Source organism: Panthera uncia (genome assembly GCF_023721935.1).
Source record: "Panthera uncia isolate 11264 chromosome D3 unlocalized genomic scaffold, Puncia_PCG_1.0 HiC_scaffold_8, whole genome shotgun sequence".
In the NCBI taxonomy this organism is placed as follows: Eukaryota; Metazoa; Chordata; class Mammalia; order Carnivora; family Felidae; genus Panthera; species Panthera uncia.
Window position 1 is genome coordinate 47265397 of NW_026057586.1, and position 24264 is coordinate 47289660.

General features: G+C 42.3%; 1 protein-coding gene across 2 annotated transcripts in view; it reads right to left on the reverse strand.

The window, feature by feature from the left end:
• LAMA3 (laminin subunit alpha 3) overlaps positions 1-24264 on the reverse strand; it is a 279507-nt gene that overhangs the window by 27824 nt on the left and 227419 nt on the right. For both annotated transcript variants that reach the window (XM_049619625.1, XM_049619626.1), the window contains 18 exons: positions 22157-22267; positions 21920-22031; positions 21524-21691; positions 20068-20264; positions 18754-18870; positions 17963-18117; positions 17539-17680; positions 16355-16457; positions 14687-14803; positions 14423-14602; positions 13512-13654; positions 12165-12335; positions 10138-10289; positions 9820-9982; positions 9021-9154; positions 7806-7950; positions 4606-4725; positions 4089-4222 (listed from right to left, as the gene is read on the reverse strand). In XM_049619625.1, coding sequence (XP_049475582.1) covers positions 4089-4222; positions 4606-4725; positions 7806-7950; positions 9021-9154; positions 9820-9982; positions 10138-10289; positions 12165-12335; positions 13512-13654; positions 14423-14602; positions 14687-14803; positions 16355-16457; positions 17539-17680; positions 17963-18117; positions 18754-18870; positions 20068-20264; positions 21524-21691; positions 21920-22031; positions 22157-22267 — 2564 coding nt within the window. The remainder of the gene's footprint in view (positions 1-4088; positions 4223-4605; positions 4726-7805; positions 7951-9020; positions 9155-9819; positions 9983-10137; positions 10290-12164; positions 12336-13511; positions 13655-14422; positions 14603-14686; positions 14804-16354; positions 16458-17538; positions 17681-17962; positions 18118-18753; positions 18871-20067; positions 20265-21523; positions 21692-21919; positions 22032-22156; positions 22268-24264) is intronic.

A 24264-nucleotide genomic window follows, 5' to 3' on the forward strand; every position in this document is an offset into this window, starting at 1 on the left:
AAGAGCCAAATGTAATCCTAAGCGTAGTGCTGGGTACTGAGTAAATGTCCAATAGATCCTTGATTTTACTTTAAGAATTATTATTTTCGGGGCACCTGGGTTAAGCGGCCGACTTCAGCTCGGGTCACGATCTCACGGTTCTTGAGTTTGAGCCCCACATCGGGCTCTGTGCTGACAGCTCAGAGCCTGGAGCCGGCCTTGGATTCTGTGTCTCCCTCTCTCTCCGCCCCTCTTCTGCTCATGCTCTCTCTCAAAAATAAATAAACGCTAAAAAAAAAAGAATTACTGTTTTCATTTTAATGGTTTATTATTACACCGACACAATGGTGTAGGTCTTTCCCCAGGAAAGACTTCCTGTTGCTTGAGAGCCTCTGGAATCACCTGGGTGATTTTCTCTTCTCATGGGAAGCAGATGGGATTAACAGATTATGATTTCTGATTGTAATCCTAAACAAGTCATTCCCAGATCTGGGCTCCCACCCCCATGGGGATACATTATAGCGAGAGAGGACAGAACAGGGCACTCACAAAACCTCTTGGTCAGGGCTGCTTCATTTAGAGATTCAACTGGCTTCCTTCATTCCAAACTAGGTTTAAGTGCTGCTGTCTGTAAGGGCCTTCCCCTTATGTGGGAATCAGAACACCTCCCTCCTTTAGACAGATTGTTTGCCTGCCCTGCAGAGCTTGGGTGTGGGTACTTAGTAGGATTCCTGTCTGCCCACCCGCCCCCCAGTGGCCCCCATCACAGGGAGATTCAAGACTCTCTGGACCATCAAAGATGTCACCAGAGGGATAAAGCAGGGCCAGAAATGGCCAATATTGCTTAGCATTTTATTTGCAAGGGAGTAAAAGGCCAGTGAACTCTTTTGACTGTCTTCTATCTCTTACATTTTCCATGTTCTTTTGATCTTTTTTTTTTTTTTGAGAGAGAGAGAGAGAGAGAGAGAGAGAGCGAGCATGAGAGAGTGAGTGAGGGAGGGGCAGAGGGAGAGGGAGAGAGTGAATCTTAAGCAGGCTGACTCAAGGCTCGATCCCACAACTCTGGGAGCGTGACCTAAGCCAAAATCAAGAGTCGGATGCTTAACCGACTGAGCCACCCAGGTGCCCCAGATGTTCTTACGATTTTAGTAAAAACTCAAAGTATAAACTCACCCAGAAAAAGAAGTAGTCCCTTGTTTGGAAAACTCTAGGACTTACTAGATTACTAGATTACTAGATTTATTACTAGATTACTAGAAAAATTACTAGAAAAATTCTGTATGTACATCTATCTGTATATGCATAACTATATCTATGTATGTATGTATGTTTGTTTGAGAAAGAGTGAGAGTGTGAGCAGGAGAGGGGCAGAGAGGAAGAATCTGAAGCGGGCTCTCCTGTCAGAGCAGAGAGCCCGACACGGGGTTTGAACCCACAAACCGCGAGATCAAGACCTGAGCAGAAATCAAGAGTCAGACACTTAACCAACTGAGCCACCCAGGTGCCTTTCCACATATGTATTTCATAAGTGGATAGGGATGATAAGGCAAAGAAAGGCTGAGTGCTGACTTAACTCAAGGTCCCACTGCTCCTTAGTGGCTGAGCCAAGACTAGAATGACTTCTTTTTGATTATCACCCACTACCCTTTCCTCGTAAATCCTGACTCACTGGCACCCACATCGCTACCCGTGGTCTTCTGCTAACGCCGCACAAATGCAAACCACTGACCAGTAGCTTCCTCGCTGCCTCCGAGAATTCCTCAGTGCTCCAGGTGAGCTCACCTGCCCTACAAGCTTGACCAACACCTGTACGTGAGCTGCATTCACCCTTTCTCCAGCCCAGACTTCTCTGTAGAGGTCCAGGCCTTTGTCCAACTGCTTTCTGGCATCTCCACCTGCTCTCAGGTTCCGGGAACTCAGCCTGGCTCAGACCGAACCCATCCCCCTGCCTCCTTGCCAGTGCCATCCATCTGCCCAAGCACTGGAGCAAAACCCAGGTGTCACCCCTGAACATTTTTATACTTCCCTCCCCAGCCCCAAGCAACCGTTCAGTACTACCCATCTGCTGTCCTAATGATACTAAGCATCCACGCCCTTTGCCTTATCTGCACAGCTGCTTCCCTGCGGCTGCCCTCATCTCTTGCCTCTGTTAATAAGCTCATCTTCCAACTGCTCTACCTGCCTCTGCCTTTTCCCTCTCGAATCCAGTCTCTACCCTGCACCGGAGTAAGCTACTGAGAAGTTGAAATCGATCATGTCCTTTCTCTGCTGGTGTCCCCCCAGCAACGGCTGTCTTACTGTGATTTTCAAGGTCCTCTGTGTTCTGGCCCCTGCTTGCCACACCAGCCCCATGTGGCACCCCCAGCCTGCTTCGCCAGTATCCTCCAGTTCCTTGGAAGGTCACGCTTTCTCCAGCTCTTGGCGCTTTACGTATGTTGATTGCTCCTATACTTCAGGTCCCAGCCAGAGACCACCTTCTTGATGCCCCCAAGCGGATTAGATTCCCCCCCGGGGACTCACAGGACCCTGAGCTTCTCCTTCGTGGCACCCACCACACTCTGTGGTCTCCCATCTGCTACACTTGAGGTCCTGGCCAGTTCATCATTGCCTTGTCAGCAACAGCCACACTGCCTGATGTCACTAGACACTCAATGAGTACTTGTGTAATGAATGAATGGGAATCTCAGATGTGCACAGCAGTGCTGACTTCCTTAAATTAACCTATTTTATCACATTTAATTGAATAAAATCAAGATTACTGATCATTTGTAACAGCAATTCATGGTTGAACTGATATTTAATATCGATGATGCTAAATATGAACGGCCCCTCTTTGGCTCTCAATTCCTTCATCTATAAAATTCAGAGGTTGCATCCCATGCAAGGTCCTTTCTAGTTCAAAGAATCTAAGATATTCACTCCCAAACTCTATTAAGGGCAGAGCTTTCTCACCTGTATTTTCGTCTTTGAGGGTAACCTTAAGAACTTTAAAATGAATATTAGTTCCTCTTTACTATGGATGGACCGATGTCCACATGTATAAGGATTCTTGAAGAAAGACCACCTATACACAACACCTTAAAAACCACATCTAGTACTCCTTTGACCTGATTTATAAATTAGAAAAGGAGTTCAATATCCTCAGATCTCATGTAAGAATAATCATAATAAACACAGTTTCATGGGGGAGTGCTCTTAACTCAGTCATGAGTCTGTACTAACCTTCCAGGGAGTCCTTCCACACATTACTGTCAGCTATTTAATGTTAATTTATTTTTGAGAGAGAGACACACACAGGAGCAGAAGAGGGGCAGAGAGAGAGGGAGACACAGAATCCAAAGCAGGCTCCAGGCTCCAAGCTGTCAGCACAGAGCCCTACGCAGGGCTCAAACCCTTGAACTGCAAGATCATGACCTGAGCTGAAATCAGACGCTTAACCAACTGAGCCACCCAGGCGCCCCTATTGTCAGCTATTTAAAAGCCTTTTTGGAGGATACACACAAGTTTAAATGTAAAAGTTATTTTTAAGCACATTCTGGAAGTCGTATTTTTTTTCTCATTCAGATGAAGCTTCACTTCCTCTAACATTAACTTAATTCATCCATGTGTTTATTATCCAAGAAGCAGTGATGTACCTATTCAGTCCTTGATAACACAAAAGGCCAAGTAATACAGACATGCTTTATATTCTGGACATACTTCCTGAAGGCAGCAACCCCAACTTTTAGTGCCCAGCGCTGCTTGCCAGGCCATGGAACCGCCTGCGCTCTCCTGTGCTACCTTGAAGGGCCCCAGGGCCACAGCCTCCATTCTTATTCCAGCACTGTCAACACTAACCACATTCCCTATGGCTTCTCTCTTCCTAAGAAGGACCCTGGGGGGGGAGGGGGGGTAACCCGCGATTCCCTCACTCTCCTTTCAACAGCCAATCTCATTATCCAGTGTTCACAACCTGTTTTACTCTGTTGGCTAACACTGTTAACACTAAGAAGTTAAACTTTTTGTGTTTGTTGCTGGAATTTGAAAAGGTAAACTAATCATTAGCAATCATAACCACGAAGAGAGGTAACCTGCCTCTTTGTTTTTTGTTTTGTTTTACATCGTCTTACCTTTCCCTGATTGAAATTGGAATCCCTCCCAGATAGTATGTGCCGAAATCGAATATTTCACCTTCAATTCTGATTTTTTTAGAATTCACATTTATCCACATGAGTTTTTGGGCTTTCCCGATTTTGATCTGGATCTAAAATAAATGAGAGATGAGTCAGCAAGCAATGGGCAATTAAAGGATCCTATTCACCATGGTTCAGAGCTATTATGTTTTTATTTCCTTCAGATTCATTATATACATGGTAGGAAGATTCTGAGCCATAGAACTTTTGGATAAAAATATAATATTAAAACATTTTAATAGAAATGTTTGCATTTGAAATTAATCATGTTTTATATATGCCATATATACATATATATATTTCATGCCCAAATATTCTGATTTTGAGAGATGTGTCCCTCATCCTTTAATAACTGTTAAGTTAGTCTGGTAATAGAAAAATGTCCTGGCACTGACTTAATTCTAAAGGACTGAGGACATTTATCAATTCATGTGAACACGTTCAAAGGATGTACCGAATGGTCTTTTCCGTTGTTGACAGTGTGGGTGACTCCTTTTTCTTTTGGTGGCTCTGAATTCAGTTTGTAGCGCACCAGGAGATTGCCATCTTCTATATTTAGAGATATGAAGCGATCCTAGAGCATGGAAACAATGTAGATTACCAGAAGATTCCACCAAAGAATACCTAGAGGGCTGGGATTCAGGTTACTCTCAAGTTACAAACTGCTCTCAGCTTCAGCTGCCTCCTGAACAGGCAGGTCCCAGCCTTAAAATCTAATCCGCTGATAGCACGGACGAAAGTGCCGTGATATCCCATTGCCAGGATGGGTATGACAGTTAAATATTGTAAGCAGTGTTCAACATCATGCACGGTGGCTAGCACACAGGAAAGACACAATAAATGTATCCATTATCATGATTTTGTTTCATACGATCCATAAGCAGCATGCATGAATGGAAAGTGAAAAGACACAGATCATTAATATCATTTGAAAAGATGGCTGCTACCTTTTGGAGAGAGGCACGGTCCCAGACGTCTGCCGCCATCTGCTTGCTGACTTATTGCTATGTGTCCGCCTCATCCCCCTCGAGCATCCCCTCCTTCCATTCGCATGTGGAGGGATCCCTGAGGGCCCTCAGAGGACCTCCTCTTCCCTCCCACCTGCCTCAAAGTCATAGTCACTTCTGCAGCCCAATGCAGGTGTGTGCCCATGAAGCCCAGATGCTTCCCTCCAGCCAAGACTTGTCTTCCCAGGGCCAGATCTGCACATCTGGTTACCTTATTGTTACCTTATTGTTACCACCTGCACACGTGGCTTACTGATACCTCAAATTCTGAGTATCTCAAGCAGAGCTTGGGACCTACATGCCTCTATCATGCCTCCCAGCTGCCAAGCCTGACTCTCTGCCCTTCCTACCACTCTCTCCCCTCCTTTCACTCTCTCACCAGAAATCCCCTTGCTGAGCCAGCCACAAACCTACTAGGAGTCACTCTTAATCCTCTCTCTCTTCCAACCAAATCTTGTCGGTTCCACCATTTCTTAACTTTCCATTTCATGCCACCCAGTCTCAGCCACACTTCTTTTTTTTTTTTTTAATATTTTTTAAGCTTATTTATTTTCAGGGAGGGAAAGAGTGAGTGGGGGAGGGACAAAGAGAAAGGGAAAGAGAGAATCCCAAGCAGTCTCCACACTTAGTGCAGAGCCCAACACTGGGCTTGAACCCACCAAGTGAGACCACGACCTGAGTGGAAGTCAAGAGTCAGATGCTCAACCAACTGAGCCACCCAGGTGTCCCCACTCTGTCCCTTCTTGCCACTCTACAGCCAGAGAGCTCTGTGGAAATGTCAGCGCGGGCATGTTTGATTATCCTCCTTTGGTCTCAGGATAGAGTCCTGACTCCCCAGCACATGTTGTGAGGCTCTGATCACCCCTTCAACTCTGTTTCTCCATGTTCCCTCTGCTTCCTGGTGCTGCAGCCACAAGGGCCACGGTTCCATCCCCGAGACTCCCTGCCCTTCCCACTTTCGAGTCTTCTTTGTGCTTCGTTCCCCACAGGGATCACCCTTCTGCTCTGTACTCTTCAAATGCTGTCTTCTACTTTCCTCCGGGTCTCAGATTATCCATCCTTTGCTCAAGAAAGTCTTTTACACATCTTCATTCACCCCAAACCTTTCCTCTATACCACTCATGGTCATTGTGATAAATTAATGAACCAATTACTGAGTATGGCTTTGTTAAATATTTGTCCTCCCCTCTAGAATATAGGGTCCTTGAGGGCAGCAACTGTGTCTGTCTTGGTTGTAACTGCAACCCCATCACTGCGTAAGGAACATACTTGAAACAGACCTTTCCTTAGAAAGATATGCTGGGGGGCGCCTACGTGGCTTAGTCAGTTAAGTGTCTGACTCTCGAGTTTGGCTCAGGTCATGATCTTGCGGTTCATGGGTTTGAGCCCTGCTATTAGCATGGAGCCTACTTGGGATTCTCTTTCTTCCTCTCTCTCTGCCCCTCTCCACTCTCTCCTTCTCTCTCTCTCTCTCAAAAATAAATGAACTTAAAAAAATGATACGCTGAGGAATTTCTGATATAAGGCTTGAAAGTTTATTCTTCCACAGTTTCCTAATGATCAGAAGGCCTCTTTTTGAAGTCTACTGACAGAGTCCTTACTTAAAAGGAACAACAGTCCTTATCTGAATCCTAAACCTTGTCCTAGGGAGCCAGTCAGGGTTCATCACACTCCAAATCAACAGAGTCCCATCGACTCACTGAGTAATGAGCATAGCGGTGCTCAAAATCATTTTCTCTCATCTGGTTACTAATGGTATTCCATATATTTTCTTCTAATATGAATAGCATATCTGGTTCTCAGTCTCCAAGAACTTCAAAACATAGTGCCAAGAAGACCTTGTTTTAGAAAACAACCACCTGAAGATGCTGTGTGACTGCTCAGCTCCCTACACTCTATAGGCAGGTCAGGTCCTTCCCAAACCCTCAGAACTGGTTCAGCCTCGGAATCTCCCGGAGGGTCAAGACCAGCCCCAGACAAGGGGGTTGGATCAGGTCTGTGTCCCCACCCTGCAGGTAGAAGGAGCGGGTCACACCCCAAACTCCTTATCCATCCCACATTCAAAGACAGAGATCCCATGGGCTGATCCACGAGGCAGTAGTACTTCCAGGAGTGGGCAAGTCTGGGCCCATCCCCCAGCAGATGGCACTGACCATGACTTGGAGAGTCACTTCGGATTTCTCCAAACTAGACTGAAGAATGGCCTCCAGAAACCACAGCTGCTTGAAAACAGAGAAGCTTCCATGTCTTGGGAAGCCAGGAATCAGGCCAATAGGGATGTAATTCTGCACAGTCTGGCGAGAGCCAGACTAAGATGCAAACAGCAGGAAGTCAAACAGTCTGGCTCTCAGAGACCCTGGGAGGTCATCACATGATTTCAGGCAGAATAAGTTGATTATTAGGCAAACAGCAGTTTTCAAAGAATAAAACTGACAATGGCATGTTTCGGTGGCATGTTCTCAAACTCCCGATTACCTGCGTATACTCCCATAGCCAAAAAAAACAGCATTGGGCCGAGAGAAAAGATGTGGGTAACATCTGCACATTTTTTCAGATCTAGTTAGTTATTTATAATAACCCAGTTACCACGAAGTTGCTTAACTGAATGGAAATATTGGGTAGTGTTTGGATGTTTATCATAGAATACCTGATTTTCTGCAAAGAACAGCAAACCTCTATCCACGGTGGTTTGAATCGTTTGTCCAAAGGTTGGGAAGGGAGCATTTGGTTGAGTTGGAACTCGAGCATAGCCTGTACCTTCAAAATAATTTTTGTCTGACTCTTCCTTTCTCCTGTCAACATCAAAGATCACAGGTTAGAACACAGCAGCAAAGGACCACCACTCAAGACGGTTTATTAATAGGAGATGCTGCCATCTAAAAACCAGAGCAAAGCCCATGCGACGTAGCTGTCATGATTTTGTTAAAGAGAAAACATCTTTAGAATGTTAAAATAGCCAGCTATTTGTCCTGGATGTGCTCTTATACGCTATGATAATCAAACCCTAGCTCAAAAAAGCTAACAGTTAAGGGGCACCTGGGTGGCTTAGTTGGTTACGCATCTGACTCTTGATTTTGGCTCAGGCCATGATCTCACAGCGGGTGAGAGTTCAAGCCCCGCATCGGGATCTGTGCTGACAGTGCAGAGCCTGCTTGGGATTCTCTCTCCCTCCCTCTCTCTCTGCCCCACCCCTATGCACGCACACATGCTCTCTCCCTCTCTCTCAAAATAAAAATAAATTTTAAAAATAAATAAATATTTTTTAAAGCGATAATAGTTAAAGAGTCTCCTCTTAACTGTCTATTTAGGAACCATCTACTTAGGAAGATGTGGCCTAGCAGCTGAAGACTTTGAAACATAAAAAATTATTAACTTGAAACATAATTTTATACTGAGTAATAAATAGTCTGTCCAAATCCTTTTAACTATAGGGAAGTCAGGAAGCTCAAGACAGCAATTTTCAAAAAGGTCTAGCTGTCAGAGTACCTAGAAAGTCATGGTGCACTTCATGGACCAACATTTTTTTTTTTTTTTCTTTTTTTGCAACTTCAATATATAATTTTGTGCCTGAATCAGGTACCATCTATTACTGAATATTTTGTGGTAGGAGGCACCAAACATTTAAGAAGGGTTTATTTTTTTCAAAATTGAGAAAACTCTATCGCTCCAATATTTTATACAAATGAGGAAACTTTAGGAGTGGATTAGCAGTGTGGCGTGCGATCATAATTTAAGATCTGTTGGCCTAAAGCTATCAGTGACATCAACAGCATCCTATTGGCTCATCCATTTATTATACATAAGACAGCTGCAAGTTCTCAAAATCACAGTTACAGAGACACTAGTGCCTGGTTTTATTTACCTTCTACAAGGCTCTACTTCAGTTGTGTTGAGATTGAAAGTTTTTTTGAAGTTGTACAAGCTCAGAACATTTTCATTGAGGTCATCCAGTTCAATACAACCTTTGTACGGAGGGAACCTTAGTCTGGCAGGAAGCTAAAAAAAAGGAAACCGAAAATCTAATTCAACCAAGGACAGTGGTCAGGTCGATCAAGAGCAGTATGAATCCATCACTTTTAACTATCCCTGCAGCCTAGGGGCTAAGAATGTGGACCTTGGAGCCAGAGGCCCTGGCTTTGCTATTCACCAGATGCTTGACCTTGGGCAAGTTATTAAACCCCTCTGTCTCAGTTTCCTCATCCGTGAAATGGGAATAGTAATGCCTTCTTAAATTAATCTACTTGGGGCGCCTGGGTGGCTCAGTCAGTTGGGCGTCCGACTTCAGCTCAGGTCACGATCTTGCAATTAGTAGGTTTGAGCCCCACGTCAGGCTCTGTGCTGACAGCTCAGAGCCTGGAGCTTGCTTCAAATTCTGTGTCTCCTCCTCTGTCTACCCCTCCCGTGCTCATGCTCTGTCTCACTCTGTCTCTCAATAATAAATAAAACATTAAAAAAAATTTTTTTTAATTAATCTATTTGCATCTTGATCACTGCACAGAGGAAGTGCTCAAGAACTGTTAGCATTTATCCCTGGATATGCTTTAAGAATATATAGTTAAGTTCATTTTATATACAATGGATAATTAAAATAGAGATGTGAGGTCATTACACCAAATTAAAATTTAAATATTTTCACTCAGTGAAATAACATTGACACTTACTCTAAAGTCAGATGGGTAACCTCCAACATAAAATACAACATTTTCAGGGTCCAGGTTGAGGAGGGTGTTGCTGTTTCCACTCTCCATGTCATGGAATTGGGGTGTTTCGGGTTTACTGGATGTGGCTTTTTTGGTGTAATTTAGGCTTGCAAACTGATAAATTCTGTTTAAAAATAAACAAGATTATATTTAAAAATTACACAAAAATTGAACAAGTCAAAGCCAAGATACTAAAAATGGGGTTCAGCGGTACATACAATGGGAGTTTGGTGAGTGTGGGTCAGATTAACAAAGAGCAGTGGTCAATGGGACTTGTACCTCTGAAATTTCACCCGGTCCATAACCGCCTCCTGAGTTTCGCTCTCGGTCAAGCTCTGGTCCACTTGGAGTTCAGACTCCTGTTCTCCCAGGTTGTAGACACACGTGAGCTTGCCATCTACAACTGCCATGCCGATGTAGTCCCTGGAGGCCTGGAGACAGAAAGGCCACCTTAGTGTACTTCACACGCACACTGTTTCTCTGAACTCCCCATCCCAGGAGAGTGTATTTCAAATATCTAATGGGTTTTACACAATAAGACTTGGGAAGACAAAATAAATGAGGTACCTCCTTGTACAGAATGATACAGACAGAACATTTAATTAATAATGTCTGCACTGTCTTTGCTCCTGGTTTATTGCACTCATGTATTCACTCCCCTGTTGGCCAAATCTCCAAATATTTGCCAAGCACTTGCCATAAAGATGAACCAGATATGAACTCAGGTCTCCACTAGAGTTTAGTCCGGTAAGGGAGATAAGCCATTTTTGTTCTCCCTGTACCATGCAATGATCTCTTAGCACTTTGCTATGCCTCTGTTGTAACATCTAGAACCCTGTATTATCACAGTCAGCTACGTATGTATCTGTCTTCTCTGTTAGAATACAGCACCTTAGAGTACATATGAAGTTTTCAAATTGTGGTAAAATATATACACAACATGAAATTTACATTCAGGAAACAATTTTTGTTTATCATAAATACAGGATGTGGCACCTTGTAGGTAGATGGTACAAATATTTTGAAGGAATAAAGTAATGTGTGTTTTGTTATAATACAAAGCAGAAAGTCATGTCATAACAAAGCTACAGATAAAGTACCAACACTTCAAAGCATGAGAGAGTGATTAATAATAGTGTCAGTTTTAGGAATCTTTAAATACCACATCCACTAATGACAGCCAACTTTCTAACTGACTAGAATTTTCCAGAACAATGTTTCAGACATTTTTTCCCCCATAGCCATTGTATGCTAACCCAGCCAGTGATTACCTTTTCCTCTGACACTTAAGTTGAAGAAATATATTTTAAGAGGAGGGGCTAAAAGCTAAAATGAACTGTTCAAAATGTCTGTAGCAGTTGTGGTTTAAAGAATTTAGAATTAAAAAGAGATGGGCATTAAGTAGGCAGGAGAGGCTTCATTTCACTCTGGTCCTCATCCACCCATGGTCCCACCCCTGCAGACTTAAGGGTCTGGGCATTCTGACAAGGACAGGGTCACAGTTTTGTGAGGAAGAAGCACTGTTGATTTCCATGAAACCTTGATATTGCCGCCCCGGTTGTGTACGGAGGGGTGCTCATCTTTAACCCCTGGTGTGTACGTGCTCACGTGTACACACACATGTACCACATGCTGAACCCACTGGGCAAGGCCTCTCCATCAGATAAGGCCAGCAGGTAACAGTCTGTGATTGATGGAAGACCCCCTTGTGGTGCCATCAGAGGTGGTAGAGTCTGCTGATGTGTTGGTGGGACTCTCTCCTGCTACACCAATGGAAGCCAGGAAGTTTTGACACACTGGTGACAACGCGCCTCAAAAACCATATTGTTTTAGGCCACAATTCAACCCACAAATAGCGGCATTCCCTAGGGTGATGGCGGCTCGATCACCCCAACAGCATTCCTGGGGAAGCCTGCTGCTATGTCATGAGGACACTTAGCAGCCCTACGGAAAGGACCTCGTGGCATGGAAGACGCCTCCTACCGACAACCATCACTAACTTATGAGGTGTGTGAGTCAGCCAAACTGGAAGCAAATCTCCAGCCCCAGTCAAGCCTTCAGATACCTGCAGCCCCAGCCAACATCTCGACAGACACCTCATTAGAGAGACCCGGAATCAGAATCATCTGGGTTAAGCTACTTTGAACATTGTACCATAGAAACAGCATGAAATAATATTTACTGTTGTTTTCGACCACTAAGTTTGGTGGTCAGGCAGCAAATATATAACCAACATTCAAAAAAAAAAAAAAAATTCCCAAACCATACTGTTTTAAAAACAAGAGAAATGTCAAAGCAATACCTACATCTTTATTTCCAAGGTACATCACAAACATATTCTCAGTCCCCCCATTTTCTTTTGACTCAGGTCTTTGGAGAAACAAAGAAAGAGATGTGTATCCTTTCAAATCATCTAGGTCATCCGGCAGCCGGACTTCAACTCCAGATTTACCATTGAACCTCATGGGGACAGCAACCTACAAGGGAAAAGATCTAGAGCATTAACCATTCTCCTGTGAGGAAAGGGGGTGTGCTCGCAGTGGTAGCCTGTGCCTCTGACGCGAATCCTTTCAGCTCTACCTTTCCCAGTTGTTATGATAAAGAGCAAAGGAGTGTGCATGACTCCTAGACCTGGATTATAAACTCATGAAGCTGTTTTAGGGGCTGGGTAATAAAGCATCCATGTTCTTCCTGTTTATAGGCCAGGGGTCTATGAGAAGTGCATCTAATTCTCTGTGCCAGAAATGATAATCGCTATTATTATCATAGTTGCAACTAGGAGGTTTTTGTGCAGATGAGCTAACGTGTGGAAACACTTAGCATGGTGCCTGGTGCGCAGTAGATATATAATACTTCAAAAATATTTTTAAAATAAATTCTTTAAGGAATCATTCCCCATTAATATGTTACATGTTATGGTTGCTTTTATTACAGTCCTTAAAAATGAGTGCATCAGGGCTCTCTAAAAATAGTGAACCGAGAAATCAACCACAGTGCCTTTAGGGTAGTGATACTCTGACTTGGCTTCTCAACCCTCTGTCTGCAAATATCTCACAGGGGGTGGATGAAAAAAGCAAGATGTTTCATTAGTATTATTTTAGGCCAAAACAAATTCTGATAGAGAAGTGTCAGGAATTCAAGTAACTGTCAAGTTAAAATAACAAAGGCTGATGAATTTGCATTCCAGTGAAGAAAATTTGCTATAATCCTGTGTTTAGAACACTGCCCTCGCTGATAGGAACCATTCCTCCACCCTCAATAAAGGTGGATTCTATAACTTTAAAGTTATAACAAGAAAGTGGGTCCTGTGCAGCATCATATCAGCACATTCTGCTCACAGAACCCTACCTGAACTTGCAATAACACTTCACCAGGTGAGGCGTGGAGGAGAACTGTTCTTCCTGCCTGCATAAACTCAGTGGGGAGGAAACTGCTTCAGGTCCCTAACATACCAAATCATTTAGGGCATGAAGGTAATATGCACTTTTGAAGGATGACAGGAGGAAGTGAACTTTCACATTTCAAACAACTAAAGAATTAGAGCAAGAAAGACAACCAGTTTCCGTGTAAACAAACGCCTTCCCTTTCTTGATGAATGTGTTAACCTCTCAAAGAAGGAGGCTTAGTGCCTGGCAATGTGGGGACACACCTACCTTATTTGCAGCATCTCTGGCCTGCTGAATTAGCTCCCGGATACGGTCCACGTTGTCAGAGATATTGCCCAGTGGCAACAGCTGTTGGTTGATACTTTCAATCTTGCTCAAAATGTCAGGCAGTTTGTTGGTTAATTTCTTCACTGTTGATGACATTACAGAACAGAAATTTGTAATTGTGAGTTGAGAAAAGGTTAAATACAGATCTTCTCATTGACAGCATTTGTCAATGCTGGGTCCCGTTTGGGTCCCAAATATTGGACAGGATGACTCAGAGTCAGGTGATACCTTTCCTAAATACATCGTGGATTCTATCCTGCAGTCTAGATATCAAATCATCTTTCTTAACCACTACAGAAGAAGATAAATCTTTATTTTTTGAACCTTAATATCAATTGTAATTTAATACCTCATGATTAGGGGACCTATATCTCCACTCTAAAAAAGGGAAACTCAATACCAACGTCAATGGGTTAAAAAAAAAAAAATCCCACCTAGACTTTCTAATAGAATACCCATATTCTTTGAAGGTGTTATGTGAAGCGGTTTTCTAATATTTTAATTTCTTTTTTTTTTTTAATTTTTTTTTCAACGTTTTTTTATTTATTTTTGGGACAGAGAGAGACAGAGCATGAACGGGGGAGGGGCAGAGAGAGAGGGAGACACAGAATCGGAAACAGGCTCCAGGCTCCGAGCCATCGGCCCAGAGCCTGACGCGGGGCTCGAACTCACGGACCGCGAGATCGTGACCTGGCTGAAGTCGGAGGCTTAACCGACTGCGCCACCCAGGCGCCCCTAATATTTTAATTTCTAATTTCAGACTTTATCAGGGAAGAATTCACATAAACTGACCAAAGTGCATAACAATGGAGAAAATGGATAGTATGTTCTGTCTGAAGAATGCTTGATACCTGAGTTATCTGCATCAGTGAGAGCCTTGTTGAAGTCTTCTCTCTGTGTGCTCCCATAGGTATCCTTAATTCTTGCCACATCTGTCTCAATAGGGTTGAGCCCATCTAGAACTTCATCTGTGATGTCGTTGGCATTTCTGACCATGCTCTTTGCCCTACTGATCATATCACTGATGTCATCTAAAGCACACAAAAAGAGGGAGGTGTAAGTATCTTGAATGCTCGACAAAAGAAGCCAAGTACGGTGGGTAGGGAGATACTGACCTCTCTGTATCCCACGAAGGTCATCTCGGATGGCAGTGATATTGGTATCAGTCAATCCTTTCTGAACTGTCATAACTTTCAGAGTTTGCTGTAGGTTGTTGAGAGCCGGACTGATTTCTAAAATTAAATAAAGCATCATGAGGCAATTACCCTATGGATTTTGATCCTCCATTGGTATTGGTGGCCCCTGAAGTAGCCAGCATCTACAGAGCATTGAGCAGACCTGAATCTCAGAGATGTTCACTATAGGTGCCTAGACCCACAGTTCCAGGGGCCTCCAGTTCCAGAGGCCAGGAGTATACCTGAGCCTGTGGCATCCAGCTGCTTGGAAATGCATCATGAACAAAGTGAGAGGCTTAGTCATTTAGAGGCAGTTCGACTTCCACTTTGGTCAGGGCAAACGTCTCTGCTTAGTGAAGGAAAGGGATGTGCATTGTCTGGCACTAGTCTGGGCTTAATATTAGTCATACTTATTGAATGAATGAGTGAATGAATGAATGATGCCTCTTCAGAGTATAATAAAGAAGTGCTGTTGAGACAGCCTCATCCAAGCAAATGCACTCACAAAGTAGGCATTGTTTGTTTCTGTCCACTTCCAAACTGATATATTTAAGGGGATTCAGTGAAAGGGAGGGAGTTCACAGACATTCCTAGCTGATAACATTGCCACTTTGAGGTAATGGAAAATGACCAGTGAATGCTTTAAGGCCAAAGTGATGATACACGGCTTAAATTGTGATTCCAGGACTGATTTAAATAACAATGTAGACAAATACCCTATGATCTCTCTTATATGTGGAATCTAAAAACACTCCCCAAATACAAGGAACCTATTAGGGGCTGCCCAAGCCCCCAGGGGGTGAAGGGGATCAAAAGGTAAAAAGAAGCATGCTGGTTAAAAACAAAAGAAAAAATATCAATGTAGTTAGCATCCTAACCCTAATTAAAACAATCCTCACCTCTTAGCTTATACTTTGTAAAGGGAACAGATGTCACACCAGGAAATTTTAATTCCTGCAATTTGCTAAGCAAATCATTCTTTGTTAATACATATTTTTGGTAGGTAATTTTTCATGTATTTAATTTTTAAACATGAAAAAAGATAAATATTACTGTCAGAAGGCATCTAGTCACTCAAAAATGCTGACATAGTTTCTTGGCCATGAATGAACACAAGAGACCGGAGAAAATCAAGAAACACCATTTTCAGAACACCAGAATTTGGTGAGATTGAGATGGTTTAATTGTTTTGTAAAAAATTAAATACATGGGAAATTTTCAAAGATAAAATGTATGATTCAAAAATTCTCATGCTTCATAGTAGTAGTAATTTTTGGTACTTTTACTTACTAGCATTTTAGGACTTAAGAAACGTTGAAGCTCTGGTGACCTGAAACTATTATCTGGGCCTTAAATGAGAGACCAGCCCTGCACATACCTCTATGCTGTGTAGGTTCCCAATGCCATGGTCACTGATTACCTTTGAGATTTATGTATATTCATGAGGTTCTAGTTAACTTGGTATATGTTAGAATATGGGCGGAAACATCAAATCTATTAAATATATCACACATTTGCTTCCAGAATTTGCTGTTTTTCCTGGTCTTAACAGGACGTTTTCAAACCCTTGGCTATCCCAGCCTCCCCTTCCCCGCCAGGCTCCAATACCTTGCCGTAGCTTCTTCTGTGTTAGCTTGGCTTCCTTTAATAGTTTATCACTGTCAGAACTCAGGGTTTTTGCTTTTCTTGGAAGATCTTCCTTTATCACCGTCTGAAAGCAAAGCATTTACCAGCCTTAAGCATGTAGCATTCCTTAGGAAATGTGGAGTAAGATTTTTTCATCCTACTCTAAAAGCCCTTATCTTCAATCTTTAAAGGATGAGGCTCAAAGGTAAGGGGGAAGTTTAAAAGGACTGTTCCTGAAAAGATACAGTTAGGGCTGTACATAGATATGTGTGGCTTGGGGAGGTAGACACTTCCCTGGTGACATACTAACAAATCATGTGATACCTGTCTCATTTTCTCCCTGTTGTTTGTACAATACCCTCTTCAATAACTGAAGAAAGAGAAGAGTTGCTTTTAAGTTTTTAATATTTGGAAGACAAAAGTCTTTAACCTTCAAGAAGGCCTATCCCCTAATTCTTTGATATTTAATATTTTATGCTTTATTCTTAGATATGGGAATATTATATGGTACATGTAAGATCACACAGGACTCCAAGACATGCCGAGGTGTTAAGGCAAATGACAGGAAATAAATGGTTACCAAATCGCGTACAAAAATTTCCCTCTTCTTTGTGAAATGCCAATACTTAATCATGGTCTAAAATCATACCTAGAAAGAAGCACGATACACTACTCATCTTGGCTCAACATTGGTAATCGGTAGAATTTCTATCTGGTTTCACAAATGGCTTTTAAAACTGCGCTACATCTATCAAAACAGTCACGTAAACACAGAAACGATCCACATCTAGAGCAAGTTCAAGTCTATTCTATATAATAAGTTCTAATTTAAACTAAGGCTTATTGGGGCGCCTGGGTGGCTCAGTCGGTTGAGCGTCCGACTTCGGCTCAGGTCATGATCTCGCAGTCCGTGAGTTTGAGCCCCGCGTTGGGCTCTGTGCTGACAGCTCAGAGCCTGGAGCCTGTTTCGGATTCTGTGTCTCCCTCTCTCTCTCTGACCCTCCCCCGTTCATGCTCTGTCTCTCTCTGTCTCAAAAATGAATAAACGTTAAAAAAATTTTTTTAAACTAAGGCTTGTTTACATTCCTCAGTGCATATGAAAAGAAAGTAAGACAATGAGTCGTCTCCAGAGTGCATCCAGAAAAGGTGCCAGTGCGGGTGCCCACCTGGAGGGCAGACTCAGATGCGCTAGTGGCCTTGTCAGCCGCGTCCTCCGCTGCTCTGATGGCGTTGAGGATATTCTCGTAGGCGGTGGCAGCATCCACTGCACAGCGCACCAGCTCATCCCCACTGGCATTCCTCTTGATCCTGGAAGACAGTGTGGGTGAAGGGCTCCAACAGCCTCTACTGCCTGCGGCTGAAGGCCCCTTCACCTCCCCCTCCCAGCCTCCTTGATTAGCTTCCTCATCTGGCAAATGGAGACCTGCGCTGGCAAGGATCTATCTGGGAATCACACCCCCAGGGCAGCTTGGGTTCGGACCCGGGCCCTGGGTCCCGCCCCCCTGCCCTATTCTGGAGCCCCAGCTCAGTCAGGGAGGCTTTCACACTAGGTCCAGCAGCTCCTGCGGTTAGACCTGGGGGGTCACTCACTCCTCCAGCTGCTTTGCCAGCTTCTGTAAAGACTGCGCGTGCGTTTCTGCCTCCACCACCAGGGAGGCTTTACTGGTGGACTGAGAAAGTTCTCTCACTTTGTCACTTAGCTCACGTCTTGCTTCATTTAAAGTGGCAGCTAGTTTTTCATATTCCTATTTTTTTCAAGTAAACAGAGACAGTGTCACTTTAAGCAAAGAATGTATATACCATTTTCTCAAACTCTGTCATAAACTTCACGTTCCCAGGATGCATTATTTCAGTAGTGGCACTGATAACATTTTTGCAAGTTTTACCACCATTTGAACAATTTTCTTAGGGTGGGTACCCCTTCTGATAAATTTTATAAAAGCACACTGTCATCATTAGCATAAAGTTGTATTAAACCGAAATGTTTTTTTTTTCCTATTCTAGAAATAGCGATAACAAAAGATATTTGCAAAATGCCCATTGGGCTGCTAATGTGGTCAACCTATTATGAGTCCTAAATAAGTTCTGCTAATAAAAGCATGCCTGATATTTTAAAAACAGCATTCCAATTTTTTTTGTTATCACAAAAGCAACATCTGCTCACTGTGGGCTAATTAAGTAATACAAATAGACATACAGAGGACACATCATTCACACCCCCCACGCCCCAAGGGTAGCACCACGGTAATGAACATCTTGGTTTATTTCCTTCCATCTAAAAGACATGTATTGCAGAAAAAAAAAATGTTAACCCAGTTCATAGTTTCCTCATATAGAATCTGAATGTTTTTCAGTGTTCAGAGAACAAGTTTTGCCTCTACCTCCTGGCTTTTCCCCATCAGCTGCAGCAGCGTGTTGGTCTGCAGTAAGGAAGAGTCTGCAGTGCTTAGGTACTTGGTGAAATCACTCTGTAGGGAATTCATTTCTTTAACTTGTCTCTGGCGAGAAGAAGAAGAAGAATCTGTTTGAACTACATGGTATACGACCAGGAAGCACAGGCATATCTACTGCACAACAGCACAGAAGTCGTTTCGGAGTCATAATGTTTTCTTGAAACCGAAAGATCATCTAGGCAACTAGAAAGTGCGGGGAAATCAGTTCACTTTGCCGCGTGGGTGTGTTGTCATGGTTTCCTCAAACTACATGCCAACGAAACAATAGTTCGCATCATTGCAGAAGCTTTCTAAACTGGGGGCAACTGGGCCAGTGAGGTGGAAAGGTAAGTAAGCTGTGGTTTGTGAGGCAGCATGAGGGATTTTCCTGAACAAAGCAGCACCCATCATCGCGACGCCCCACATGCCAGGCCCTGTGAGGTTGGAGAGGCGCTTCAATGAGAGGGTACATGGGATCTGAGAAGGCCAAGCTAGGAGCCGCCAAAGCTCACACACCCATAAAATCGGATCACGCACCCTTCCCTTGGCATCATCAGTGACTTCCAACAGCCGCCTAACGGGGCCTTGGGAATTAAGCATACTGCCATCGACTAAGATATTATTTGTTTTCTTTGACAAGTTCTTCTTTTGGGGGGTCAGTCCTACATTACTCCACTTTGATGTTACTGTCATTTAATAACGCCTCACATTTATGTTGCTGTTTCAGCATACAGTGTACACCCCTGAAAAAATATACTATAGAATCCCAAGCTCCAGATTCTGTCTCTGCAGCTCCTGCATGAGGCCTGTATTTTAATCTATTTCCTGTAAGATAATGGCTTAAAATGCCCTTATCAGTGATTATGATAATGATGTTTACACAGCTGACACAAAAAATCAGTTATTTAAAGCATATATTATATACTCTGATTTAATTATAACAATATTGGTTTAATTTCTCATCTACTTGGCAGCATTATTCCTCCAGCACTCTGTCAGCCAGGGGCAGGACTAAAGCAATTTGCTCTGCTTTCTCTGTGGTTTAAGTTCACAATCCATTCTGGTGACTGGGGAGGAGGAATAACTTTGGTTTTGCATTTAATCCCTTACTCCTGTTTGATTAGCATCTGCCGTACAGACAGGTGTGCACAGACTAGACATACAGACAGGTGTCTGGCTCTGCCGCTTTATTAATGGTAAAGATCCCTGCCCCCCTCATCCTTGTCATTAAGAAAAGTGTGCAGATTCTGACTGTGAACCCACCTTGATGGATTCCAAAGTCTTCTCGTTTTCTCGGTTGAGGCCAGTGGCCTGCTTTGCCTGGGCAGTTGCCTCTTGTAGTGCGGTCCGCAGATCACTGAGTTTGGCCTCGTACTCATTTAAAGAATCCCGTATGTTCTTGACGAGTGCACTGTTCTCCACTTGGTGGTTTTCCAGCCAGCTCCTTATCCGATTCAGCACTATAATACAACACATTTTTGTTTTCCACTTGAGAGAGGAGTACCTCTAAGCTAAGCTATAAAGTCTACAGAGGAAGAATGAAGTTTCTCCTCATTTCATGGTTTTCCTTGAACTTGCAAGTGAATGGGAAAGGAAACTAACATTTATGGAGCACCTGCTGTGGTTATGTGGGCACACAAAACCACATGAAAACAATGATAGCAGTCTCATGTTTCAGATACGCAAATGGAGAGCCCAAGAAATTAGGTGACCGACCCAATGTTGCATGACCAATCAGCCTTGGCACTTGAACGTTCAAGATCTGCAGAGGACAGAGCATGTGCTCCTAACACTGCTATTAACACTACCAACTAACACTACTACTAAATACTACTAACTGCAAACTAACCCTGTCTCCTCCGTCAAAAGCAAAGACTAATAATAAATTTAAACCATACAAATGCTAAAAGAAAACTGCTACCGTCTGCACATTAACCACTGACACATCATTTCACCGGAGAAGAAAGATCAGTATTTGAAAAAATATGCACCAGACTTCTATTTCTCACAGTTTTGAACTAATGAGGCATTTTTCCTAAGTAAAACCTTTAGAGATATTCTGTTAATTTCTACTACACCAGATTTTGGTTCCTGCAATAGTAGTGCTAATATCGATTTGTGATTCAAGACCCCTGTGCTGGTGGGGGTGGCCATTAAAAAATGATATAATGAGAAAGCTGAATGGAGCTGAATGAAGAAAGAATAAAAATGCAGTTAATAAGGAAAAGGCAATACCAGTGCCGTTATCTTAGGAGAAGAACCTATTTTTTTTTTCTTGCATGATGGTAAGATGCTATATTCCACAACCTCTTGGTAGCCTGGAGGAGCTACCCATTCTCACACCATGCTCTAAAAGTTGTGAACACCGGGGCGCCTGGGTGGCTCAGTTGGTTAAGTGTCGGACTTCGGCTCAGGTCACCATCTCACGGTTCGTGTGTTTGAGCCCCACATCGGGCTCTGTGCTGACAGCTTAGAGCCTGGAGTCTGCTTCAGATTCTGTGTCTTTCTCTCTGCCTCTCCCCTGTTCACGCTCTGACTCTCTCTCTCTCTCAAAAATACGTAATCGTTAAAAAAAATTTTAATAAATAAAAAATAAAAGTCATATACGCTGAAATGACTAACCTAGCCACCTGTACTGGGGACCTGATATTGCACTTTGCACACTGTATTTCAAGCCCATTAGAATGGTTTGCATACAAGGATTTGGGAACATCCTTACGGAGCTGAGCGTCTCTTTTTTCAGCTTCTGCTTCTCTCAGGTGCTTTCCAAAGTTGCGGCTCCGTAGCTCTGTCATCATGCGCTCTGCTTCAGCCAACTCTCTGGAAAAATCCCCTGACGGCACATTGTTTCCTTCCCCATCTGTCCCAGAGATCTGCTTCAAGAGAACTAGAGAATATCGAGTAGTTTATTAAACTGGGAATTCTGGACTCCAGTAGACTACTAAAAAAAAAAAAAAAAGGGATTTTTATGGAAGGTTCATATTAGTTTTTCAGTATCATTATAGGATCTTTTTCATAATATTGAACTCTTAAGGAGAAATTCTTTCAGAGCATGGGGGCACAGAACACGCTATGTAATAAAAAAAATATTTAATTGGATTGAGTAACTCCTTACTGTGCACATTCCGGATGACATTTTTAATCTTTGTGTCCAGCTCCTTTGTGCTTTGGGTTGTCCGATCAACATTGTTATGTAATGTTTGTGCTTTTCTAGAATTTATTTGAACCTATATGAAAAATAAATTGATTACTAACAAATTATGTTGATCCGGGGGTGGAGGGGGGGAAACTAACAATATTTTGAGGACAACAACAACAACAGAAAGTTAACGTTATTGACCTAACACATTACCTTTTCTTGCAAAGCTTCAAACTCTCGATTCAGATTACTCAGTTCTTTTTCCAGACCATCCATTTTTAATCCATGATTTGAAATGGCAGAACGGTAGTTGAGTAACTGATTCTGAAAGTAAAATGCAAAATTAATCTCACATTAGAGCAGAAATTTGGAGTAAGTCCTATCAACTTGGTAATCCCAGTGGTGATATGGAAAGATTCGTTTAGCAAGCCCGATGCTGGTCCACAGGAAATGATTTGGTTCTTTGAAATCAGCTACTTGAAGAGTCTACTTTCTGATGTGAGTTGTGATATGGTTCTAAAATAAACTTATAACCGTGAAAAGACAAGAGATACTTTCCTTGAGATAGTAACCGAACCTTACAGAAATGAGGATACCACTTACCCGATATCTTACTTTCCAGACTCTACAAAACGCTCAGTTGTTTTTAACCTATATTTAACATTGTAATACTAAAAGCAGTGCCTGAGGCTAATTTAGTGAAGGAACCATCAGATTCAAAGAATTTTTTAGCAGGAAGGGAACTGAGAGCTCATTTAATTGAATGCTGTAGGGATGATCATTGATTGCTTAAAGATCAGAATCCAGGTCCCCTGTTTTTTGGGATACTAAACAGTTTCCTTACTTTTAGAGGGTGACATTTCTGCACATAATCTCTAGAGTAGTGATTATTTTCAATTTTTTTGGGAAAAAAACTTGTTAATATCTTGAAGAAATTTACAGGAAAAAGCTATACTATTACCTCCTATTAACTTGCTATTACCTATACTATTAACTTGCATGTGACAGAGCCAGCATTGGGGGGAACAACACAGGCTTTATAGCTTAGGTCCAAACACTAGGTCTGCCGCTTTTGAGTTTTATCTCCTTCATCAGTAAATTGGGGATTGTCATATTAAGCTGCTGGGTTTTTTGATGATATTATCAAGTGTCACATACATATGAACATTGATAAATGTTGTTTTCCTTCTCACGCTTCTTCCTAAGGAATTTTCACAGTGTATGTGTGATCTAGGAAGAAGACAGTTCTATTTTAATTTTAATACAGGAAAACTGAGGCATGTCATTCTATAGAGTGTTAGTAGAATACGTACAGTGAGTAAAGCATGGCCTTTGGAATTTGATCTTGGTTCGAGTCCTAGAACCCGCCATGTGCAAGCTGTGTGATAGTAGGCAAGTTACTTAGCTTTAACATACCTGTTAAATGAAAATAAGACTATTTTCCTTATAGGATTCTGTAAGACATAAATAAAGCACTGAGCACAGAGCCTGGCACATAGGACAGGTACTGAAATGCTGGCTCCCTGCCCTTCATTGAAGAAGTGCAGGGTTATATTCATGACATCAGAGTAACTCCAGGGGCTTCTTTTTCTCTCAAAAAATAATGGCTTTTTTCCTCTCTATATTAAGAGCCTGTAAATCATGGACTAAAATTTACCCTGATGGGATGAAAAAGAGCCATTTTTCTAGTATTATTTTTTGCTATATAAAGTTCACTCTTGAACAATACTGGTTTGAGCTGCCTGTGTCCACTTATACATGGATTTTTTTCAATAAATATGTAAGAAGATCTTTTGGAGATTTGCAACAATTTAAAACAAACTCACAGATGGACCATGTAACCTAGAAATGCCAAAAAAAAATTAGAAAACCTTAGGTATTATTGTAAGAATACAATACGTAATACATACACAAAATAGGTGTTAACTATTTATGCTATTGGTAAGGCTCCTGGTCAACAGTAGCCTGTTAGGAGTCAAGAGTTATATGCAGATTTTCAACCGTGCAGGGGGTCAATGTCCCTAACCCCCATGTTGTTGAAGGGTCAACTGTGTACTCAGCTATAAGCACTAATGGGTTTGGAATCAGCCCTCATTTTAACAGCACTTCTTAAACTTTCCCCAAAGCCTCTTTCACTATGTCCAGTTTAGGGTTTATCTCCTCTACTGAATTCTTTTACTTCAATGAATAATTTTTTTTTCATTTTCATAATTTTTAATTGAACATTTTCATATGTACCTCTTCTTGTTTGGTTTCTAGTGTTTTTAACAGTATTCTAATTTTTTGTTCCTTCTATTGAATTGTTACTCTTCAAAGTAATT